This window comes from Symsagittifera roscoffensis, chromosome 4, assembly GCF_963678635.1.
Source record: "Symsagittifera roscoffensis chromosome 4, txSymRosc1.1, whole genome shotgun sequence".
Lineage (NCBI taxonomy): Eukaryota > Metazoa > Xenacoelomorpha > Acoela > Convolutidae > Symsagittifera > Symsagittifera roscoffensis.
In genome coordinates, this window is record NC_087065.1 from 51509865 (window position 1) to 51520172 (window position 10308).

At 36.2% G+C, this 10308-nt stretch overlaps 1 protein-coding gene across 1 annotated transcript in view; it reads right to left on the reverse strand.

Annotated features, from left to right (window-relative positions):
* LOC134844934 (voltage-gated potassium channel subunit beta-2-like) overlaps window positions 1-8919 on the reverse strand; it is a 30835-nt gene extending 21916 nt beyond the window's left edge. Inside the window, exons 1-4 of the mRNA XM_063861760.1 lie at window positions 8264-8919; window positions 4051-4325; window positions 3506-3587; window positions 2772-2851 (exon numbers count right to left, since the gene is read on the reverse strand). Of these exons, the coding sequence (XP_063717830.1) occupies window positions 2772-2851; window positions 3506-3587; window positions 4051-4325; window positions 8264-8572 (746 nt within the window). The 5' untranslated portion in view covers window positions 8573-8919. The remainder of the gene's footprint in view (window positions 1-2771; window positions 2852-3505; window positions 3588-4050; window positions 4326-8263) is intronic.
* Between the last annotated feature and the right edge of the window lie 1389 nt (window positions 8920-10308).

Genomic DNA, 10308 nt, shown 5'->3' on the forward strand with positions numbered 1-10308 from the left:
TAATACGAAATTTAGAGCCGGTTATCGCCTTAAACCGGTGGACCTTAAGCCTATGATTTCAATTTCTGTTTCATTGATTTAGTTTACATTGCGCCTGTTTTTCGTTTTAGCAAGCTTTTCCACTTAATGTTGACAAAAAATTTAGAATTATTTTTCACCAATGAATCTCGATCTTGCGCTATTTATCAGTTTTGTTTCCACTTTTCACTTAAAATTTTTTAAAAAAGCAATATTTTGCCGTCTTTGTTGATACAATTACAGTTTTTGTTTCAGTGAATGTTTTTCTTAACCAAAAATGTCTGATTGTTTTCTATCATTTAGAGTTTAAACTTGGTTATAAATCCAAGTCGTTTTTTCAGGTTGATTGCCGTTTTCTTGAGAAGGAGCTAGTACAAATTAGAAACTCGTAAAAATCCATCTTTGGCGTTGAGTCTCGTGTTTAAAGCTACTGTGTATGCTTCTCCATAGAGCTGATGTGCTAAAAAGCCTCAAGTCCAATTCCAATAAACTTTCGAGTTTTAATAAATTTTTTTGATAAATTATTCTATTTTAATTGAGAGTTAACGGAATTGATTTATATAGCCTAAAGAAGTACAACAAGGTCTTCCACGTGAGACTTTTGGACATCTAGCGTTTTATAATCAACTGAACTAGGGGGTTTTTACAGCTTATTTGCCAAATCTCCACAATGTCTTCTAATTATTCAATGGTGGTTTTTTGAATATTGCTGTATTTTGTTTTGCAGATTTTTTTGAATAAATTTTTTACTCAGAAATACACCATGATATCCGATATTTTAAACCAGAGCTCTCTAATTGAAAACTATATTGAGCATTTTTGTTGTCAAACGCAGGAAAAGTTATAAGTATGTTCAACCATTCAGACCAATTTTATCGCAGATTCTTTCGAAATCTGTTTAACAATTTGAAAAAAGCAACAAGACTGCTCGTATATCAGGGCAAAACCCTGAATGTTCCGACTCGACGGTCCCTTAATTTATATCAAATAGTTTTTGGAAAAAAAAATATTGAAAACCTATACATTTTAGACAATATCAAAGTGTTAATTTTTGAGTCGTACGAAATTAATACGAACAATAAGCTAGCCTCAATTCAATTGTGTTGTGCGGGATAATTCACCAGGCATAAATAATTCGCGTTACACTCTCAGAGTTATGAAGAAACTCTTCAAAGCGCGGATAATATAGTCCAGAACATGGCCAATTTGGCAATTTTCAACCCCCAGATTTTTACAAGAAAGAATCGAAGGTGAAATATCTTCTTACATTTGAAATCAAGAAGTCGATATTTTCAATGGGGTATAAAATTTTTTTTTTGAAAATTGTTATTTCGATCGGTGGAAATTGACTGAATAAAAAAACCATACCGAGCATTAATATTCCGTTTTCTTCGAAAGTGGGAACAACAATGATTAGTCACATTGAAGCATTTTTTTCAGAGCCAGAGTTCTTAAAATGATTTTTAGTTGCTGGACAAAAAATATTCGATATCTACTGTGAAAAAGAAAACGAGACCCTTTTAGCTTAGAAAAACAGTCCCGTCATTTTTAATGAGTGCTTTCGACAACATTGCTTAAGCGTGAAGTCACTTTAGAATACTCAATATTTCTTTCAAGTACTTTGAATACATTTGTTAATTAACGCCATTCCAAAAGTTTTGATTTTAAAAAAAGTATTCAAATAATCAACACTCTAGCAAAATTTGGAAGAAACCAAAATATTCTGAAGACAAAAAAAACGTGATCAAAAAACGTGATCAAAAAACTGCTAGTGTTAACCTTGTTATGACTCAATTGAAACTAGGAAAAAGAAGCAAATAGTTCGATGACCAGTAGCGGATTTAGGGGGGACGGACCATCCCACTCAGGAATTCGACCCCCTGCCGTCCCAAAGGGACCACCTTTGAACTATTTTGAGATATCAATTTTTGGTTCCAATATAAATGTACCTTTTTGATGGGGGAGCGCGCCGAAAAAACGCGATTTTTTGGTAGAAATTTTCCAAAAATTGCATTAAAACATTTTTTTTGGCCTGTTTTTTGTAAAAGTTGCCTGTGGCGCAGACAATTTGGTCAATCTAAGGTCTTTATAGTGATTTTGAAGGGCTCAGAAAATCAATTTGGTCCATCTAAAAAAAGTTGAGAAAAAGTTCCCCGTCCCCCTCCCCCCTCGAGAAATTCCTAGATCCGCGCCTGTCGATGACTATTCATGTGGCAAAGAACAGTCAGAAATTTTAGAATTGCCTTTAATCATTTTTAAAGTAGTTTTCACATTGGTTTTACGTTTATAAACCAGTTATGATTTGCTGAGTTTGGTGACGTCGTTTGTTGTCCGACTTGTGTATAGGAGAACAGAAGAAATTTTCGAATTAAAAATAAGCCCTTCGAATAGTTTTTAGTTTCCAGATATGGGTATGATATGTTCTAACTGATTATCAGTTCACTGTTCTGACTCCAATTAGGCCTTCAGTGTACCGTGTGGGGGCGGGCACTTTGGTCCCTCGTTTCTATGTGTCAAATCTTTCCGAAAAAAACACTATAATTTTGATAAAATTTTGATACTCTAACCTGAAAGTTTTGTCAAATCTGTTTGTTCTAGGGTCTCTACAAAACTCAAATATTCAAAATGTCCGACCCAAGAAGAACGGGAAAACTTCGGGTCAAAAGAAAACTACCTTGTTACAAATTGCTCCAACTTTTGTCATTTCTGCCGAAGGATCGGGTTAGCAAATCCCCTTTATTAAACAGACTCACTTTCCACCAGCGTACATTTCGGATGTGTCGAAGTAGTTCACTCCAGCTTCATATGCTGTGTGCACTAGTTTTTCAGCAACCTGCAAGAAATATTTAAGAATCGCACATAATTTTGGGATATTGATTCTGTTGTTGAAAATTTTTCTAAGCAGCTTTTTGGATTTTGACAAATGGAATACTCTAAATTTGCCGGATGCAACGTGTATTACAACTCTAAGCTCAGTCTTAATGTGCTCGCCTACTTCTGAATGCCACAGACATCTCTTTACTTTTGCTGGAATTTGCTGGAAGTCTTTTTTTTGCCGGAATTTGGAGAAAAAAGATGTCTACACAAAATTCTGACTCAATTTTTTGGAAAATTTTGACAAGCAGTCGCGTTTTTTCGCAGGGGGTCGAATCCCTGAGGGGGAGGGGGGGCGTTCGCGCTATCCCCCTCCTAAATCCGCCCCTGGTTCGAAATTTTTACTTGCCAGCCAAAATCCGCGTAGTGTATTTTTTGTCTTTCGTTTCCAATTCATAAGAAAGTTGCGGAGTCTTCCGCAAGTTTGATAGAATCCAGTGGCAATGTCCATGGAACCCACACAATTACCAAAGTACCCGAACTTGGCGTCATAGTGTGAAACATAATGCTGATTTCTATTGAAGTCTATAAAGTATTGAGTTGACCTCTACTTAGAAAATGAAGCCAGCTGTTTGAAAATAATTTGTTCAGCTATTTATTCAAGGTCACTTACTCCGTCGTCAATTTGATTGGCGAATGTGGCGAATGTTCCCAGCCCTACACATGATAGTTGAAGACCACTTTTGCCCAGAATTCTAAAACAGTGATTGCAACTCTCAGATTGGATTGAAAATTTTGTTGACTTTCTTATAGCTCAGTAATGTTAGTTAGTATTTTAATTTCGAAATCAGGCTTGCGTCTTTTTGGAGCCTCTTTATCTTCGCAAATCCGGTAGCTTAATGGCCTGAACAAGCTGTTCTTTAGCAATGTTAGCAATGGCTAATTTGCATGAACTTCCCCCATTTTGGTATCAACGAACCTTCATTTTTTAAAAGATGCCTTCGCTGCGAGTTTATATTGATGGAAAAAGAGCGCAGGCCAAAAAACGGTAAAGTGTGTTTCTAAACAGCTAAAAACAGTATGTTGAAAGTCTTCCGAGCGTTCGTCCAGTTTTTTGGACCACGAAAACTTTGACAGCATCAAAACCGAAACTACAGAAATACCTCCAAAAATATATTCAAAACAGATTATAGATATGGAAGTTTGAAGTAATAATACCTGTATTGCATTTCAATTGGCTTTCCACTGCTTTTCGTAACGTGACACAATGTCTTCCGACTAGATTTCCTGTAGTCTAGACTTAAATTGTTCTGCGTCAGATAGAGACCAGAAGCCCCACACCCTATCCCCCCGACTATGCCCGTTCTACTTTTAGGGGGTTCGGTGAAAGAGTAGCTCCGGGTGGGGAATGATGACAGATATACGGAGGGGCGGGTCTGAAGGGGGGTCGAAGTGTGGTGAGGATTCAGGGCCACAATTGGGGTGAACTGAGACTGAAACAAAACTCATTTTGAGTCAGCAAAAAAATTAATGTTAAGTAAGCAGCTCCGTTTTTTTTTCAACTACAGTTATAATTACAAATGTACCAAAGAGAAAATTTTTTTTTATAAATAAAACTTTTGAATACATTATTCTTTTTTCTTGTAAGGGAAAAAATTGAACTGAGGAAGAATTGAGGATCGTGTCCATGATGATTAATTGATAAGCAAAAGCTCAAATGATGCTGAGCAGCGATTGCTGAGAGATTGAGACCGATCTGAGTCAGAGGCACAAAGGGTGAGGTCCCTACCACTCAGGAATTCGAACCCCCCCCCCCCACCACTATCCAAAGGATACTCGTACGGTTCTATTTTACAAGCCTCTATTTTCAATCAACCAACGCCAAAAGACGCCTTTGACGCCGGGGTATTTTAATTTAAAAAGGCAAAAGTGCTGAAGAAACGTAATTAAATGGTCCAACCTTCCAAAAAAAGCCCTACAACGTAACTTTGACCGGCTGTTTAACAGGGAGGAAAAGATAATGTTCTGAGAAATCACGGAAATTGAAATCGACCAGACCCATGAAAAAGGGCGACATAACTGATGGACGTTTTTTGAAAAACCGCATCGGGGAAACTTCTAGATCCGCACATGATCTGAAACGAGTGCTGACTAATCATTTCACCATTTAATTACAAAAAGTTTTTTGTTGCTTATCTCAATGAACTCTTTGCTGAGATGACTTTTAAATGATATCACGCTTGATCCCCGTGAGTAATCGGAGGTAATAGAATCCGAGCGGATAAAACGCCCTATATCATGAATTCGTTTCACTCAGTGTATCAAGATTTTTACGTCATTGCGTTTTGATTTTTGGTTTTATCTCTGGGATTAACTGCAGTATGCATTTCAAACAAAGTATGCATTTCGAACATAACGCACAAATAAATTGGCTTCCAAAAATTTTTTGTGGGATTGCATTTGAATGCTGATAATGACCTTAAATTTTCTATCAGTTTTTTCATTTAAAACTGTTAGTTTTGCTTTGCTGTAATTGATATATTATCCGTAAAAAGAGTTTTTTTGCCCCTAAATCCATTTGGGGAGGGGATTATAATACGATTAATCTCATCTCTGATCACAACTTAAGTGGCACTGTACAGATTCTTAAACAGTACTGTAATTTCACTGAAATCTTACTGCGACAACACTCTAAACGAGACCAATTTGGTATTAACTTCACATAACAAACATAGTCATTTTAGTAAAATACAATTTAGTCGCCTCTTTTGTGGCACAATGTTGAATCAAAAAAATTGTAAATTGATGATTTGAAAAACAATATTGCTGTTCCGATCATTCGGGAAATAAGGAAGAATTTTGTCTTCGGGTGTGTCTTAGTTTTTTTTTTGTTTTCCACGCAAAATCAGCTTCCGCAAAAAATCATCGGAGAGTTGAGTGATATATCATTCTAAAACCCATTCAGTCGTGATTCGAACGAAATTAAAAAATTTTCCAAGAAAAAATCCCGATGTCAAAATAAGGTTGTAAATTTTGGATTGAACGGCTTGAAATTTTGTTTTTTTTTGTCTTAATTTGAGCGAACCTATAAACTTAGTTTACTCTTAATTTTTTTTCGTTTTTCTTGTCAGTTTTATTCTACAGAAAGTGTTTTGTTTTGCTTTTTTTTACTCTGGTTGTCAAATATGCCTAATCTTCAGTTTTCGCTCAGATCTTTTTATCACACCATTAAGAGGCCAAACTGTGCATTTTGTGAATTGTAAATAGATTCCGCAACAGGCCAAAATCAGATTTACCGCGGAAAATGTTGTTTTTCTTTGATATTCTTTATTGTTTTGGAGCCCACAAACAAATGGCTAAAACACTGTACATCTAAAAATTGCTCCAAAATTTGGCAAAATTGTGGAATCTGTAACAGTTTTGCGGAATCCTGAACCTTTTGTGGAATCCACAACTAAATAATAAGACATGTGTATAGCAAAATAAAACAGAGCTGTTGCGAAATCCACAATTCTAAGCGAAATCCGCATATTGTAAGCGGAATCCGCAAAATATAAGTGAAATCCCCAATTTTATTGCAGATTCCAGTTACGTATGTAAAATATATCTTTTACAACTAATTTATTTGATCAGCTACCGGTTGAATTACCAAATCTTCGATCTCAATGGCTGTCCCAGCAACACCCAACTGCGATCTCAATTCCTGTCAAACACCCAACTTCGATCTCAATTCCTGTCAAACACCCAACTTCGATCTCAATTCCTGTCAAACGCCCAAGTTCGATCTCAATTCCTGCTAAACACCCAACTTCGGTCACAGTTCCTGTCAACTTACTCCCAACTTCGATCTCAATTCCTGCCAACTTACACCCAACTTCGCTCTCAATTAAAGCAAACTGTACAAACTGGAGTGTTTCGATCGGTGATTGTGTTTCCAACGATCCCAAAAACTTGAAGAATATTTTCGGGTGAACAATACTCAAGGTTGACATCCATTAATTTAATTAATCAATGTCTTAAGATTTGTTCGTGGATTCCGCTGACAATGGTTAAGCCCTAGTTTTAAATTACGCTTTGCTGTAGATAAAAATCATAATTCTAGTGTTTAATTGTTCGTATGCAAGTTCAATAATAAACAAAATTGTTTGAAATTTGTAGAATTCTCTTACCGTTACCGAATCCAGAACAGCAAGCTATATTCGCTTGTTGCAGAATCGGCAACAAAATAAATGCGGCGATATAATTTTCGTTAGAGGTGTTTGTACGCGGAATCCACCGAAATTTTGTAAGTGGAATCCACTGGCTCTTTAGAACATCTTTAAAGGTTTGTCTCTGGAAACCAGGAACATGTTGACACAAAATATCGTGCGCTTATCCAATGCACAGTTTGGCCTCGTTATGACCACCCCAAAAAATCATTTATTCGAAAAAAATTTTGTAGTGTTTTTTAAGACTATGGTCAGAATATGCTGTGCTATTTACAAAGTAACCGGCGGTCCTGGTTTTTTCTTTTTGTTTCATAAACATCTTTTCTTGCTGTTTCCATAGGTTCAAGTAGGGAGTGAACAGCGCAACGAATTGAAAATTATAATCGAAGTCTTGTTTAGTCGTTTATGGGCTTAAAAATTAGTTCATCTGTAGGATTAGTTGGCATAGCTTGCAGTAATTTGTCTGGAAAACAAATTTGACCACACCAGAACTCATCAGCTTGGAGAGAATTCTTTAAAAATTTTATTTTCATCAAGGAAACATGACTGGCATTGTTTTGAATCGATGCAACGCGTAACCACCTTCAGTGTTTTTTGATGTACTTGTATCAGCTGGAAAAAAGCGCCCTTTCATCATAGCTATTTCGCACTTATCGAGAGCGGCAACAACCAAAATTCTTTATCAGTTACTTTAAATATAGCGAATGCGTAGGTAATTGGCTAATAGTTTTTCTTCGTTGGTTTTCTTTCGCTTCGCTTTACAGCAAAAGATGCATCCGTTCTCTTGAAGTCAAGAAAATATGATTTCAAAATTTAAAATTGCAGTTCGATTTACAATTGATTTGGCTTTAATATAATTTTTACGCCACCCAATTTGACGATCTTTTGTGATACTTAGATATGCACAATATTTACGCTCAAATGTTTCCTAGGTGTCTATGCCGTTGATCTGAACTCAGTAATAACCATATAGCTTTCTTGTTTTTTTTTTGCTCTAGATGATTACGTCCAATTATCGCTTTTTTATTGAATAATATGAACAAAAGCCAAACCACGGTTGAAAGATCTTCAATAACTTACCTTACAAGTTCCTTGCGACCTTCTTTCAGGCATCTCAAATTGGCCTAAATTATTCCTTGGAAACTTGAGTGGTAAAATTCTAATGTTTTCCCAAAACTTTCAGAAAAATTGAAATGAATTAACTATTAACACTATTAACTTACCCGCTTCGTTGTTGAAATAACTCGACCTTGTTTGAAGGCTTCACTTGGAGTCGATGAGCCTTCGGAAGAATCAGTCGGAAGTTTCGGCGCCAACCCCGAGGTCATCGAATTGCAAATTGGAGTCTGTTTCAACGGAAGCGTCAGTGGAATGCAGTGCGCGTTGGTTGCTCCGAAGAGCACTGGCACCGAATTTTTTTGAGTGAGCGGGTAACTCGCAGGACTTCGTGGCCTTTCCATCGCAATGCTTAAGAGCGAAGTTTCGGTTTTACTCTCGGGAATCGAACCCAAGTCATGATTTGATATATTCATTCTTGTAACTTCGCAGGAGTTCAAGTTGTACAAAAATTCGAGTTTCTAGTAACTGGTACGAAGAATTGTAACAGAATTTTTATTTTAGTTAGTTCGGTTAATATTTACTTGGATTTTCGCTGAATAAACTTATGGCGTGTGGTGTTGTAGCAGCAATAAAATGGTATCAAAGATAAGTGCAATAGAACGGGAGTAAGTATCTAAGTTGCTAGTGGCGTTGTTTCTCCTGATAATTTATTCAGTATCGGGTATCTTTTAAAGTACAGGTGACACTTGATGCGACTCTTGTTTTCCCCTCAAAGGCGCTTTGAACCAAACTGCCCGGGAAAAATGAGGACTTTCAAGTTCGCTTTAAGGTGTTTTCCTTACCTCTCTGCTCTCCAAGGCTTACTTTTTACAGTAGTAAATAAGCTGAGGTGTACTTGATTAGAAATACATCAAATAAATTGAATGATGCATTTTTAGGCGCAGGTTCAAAACGTAATCTATTTTTTGTTCTTTTGGAAAATGGAAATTAATTTTGTTATTAAAATATCTGTGTCAAATTATTGACCAAAGTAATCACACGTAAGCCAAAAAAACATCTAAAAGGTTTGGTTCAAAAAAAAAGATTTTGACCCTTTGGGCAAATTAAATAGAATAAAAAAGTAGGTTTTTTTATTCCGTAAAGCTATTGATTTCACTTAGTTCAACTCAAGGTGAAATTTGGCCGATTTTTACCAGAAGAATTTTAACAATTGCACTCGAAAATATTGATTGGAAAATATTTGTGCAGGAAAATTTAATTCATTTTGTTCCTCAGAAGAAAATGAATTCTGTTGCAATCAGAAATATTCATTGTGTTGGAGGTCTTTGTAATTTGATAAAGTCCAAAGATATCTATTTTAGATTCCTTCATTTTCTCAACTCGTTCTCCAAAGTTTGTGAAATTTGAAAAGATGAGACATCAAAATTGAACTTAATCTATTTTAAAAAACATATATTTTTAATTCAAATCTTTTCAAAATAAAAAACAGTGAAGTTTAGAAATGGAAGTAATCGGAACTTTTTTTCGCTCGCTTAAGTAACATAATATGTCTGAGCTAGGAATTAAATGGGCTATGCTTTATGGTTATGGGGTATTATGGCTGGGGCTGAAATGGAGCTGTAAAAAAAGTACTAACTAGGTTCACTTAAATGGGTCTGTGGGAGGGAAATTTGGAGACAGGGACGGGAGGGGGGTGGCCTTGTGAACAATCAGTAGGGAGTTATAAAATCAGTCTATAAGTTGACTCCGCATTATACGACTTCCTCTAAATTCATAAATCTCTTATATGTTTCTATCAAATGAGCATATTTTTTTGAGCATGTAGACAGAAAAGAAAGAAAGGGAAGTTTAGACACGTTTGGTTTATTTTAAGAAACTTAAGACCCCGTCGTATTTTTTCGCAAATCCTATCTATAGAAATGAATCAGCTAAAAATTGGTCTATCTGAGTGTTTGGCGATATTTTGAAGGCCAATTGAGTGGACGATGTTTTGATTTGGAATTCTCACGGGAATTTCCTTGAGCCAATTGAACAGTGTCTGCCATATAGTGTAGTTTATAGTAGCCAGCAGGAATGGATTAAAACCAGGAGGGTCGCACACAGCCCCTCTTTCAGAGACTCAACCCCTCACCTCCCAAAGGGTCGCCCTTAGTAGTATTTAACGAAATCCATTTTCGACCGACGGACACCAACTTTCTTAGGTTTCTTT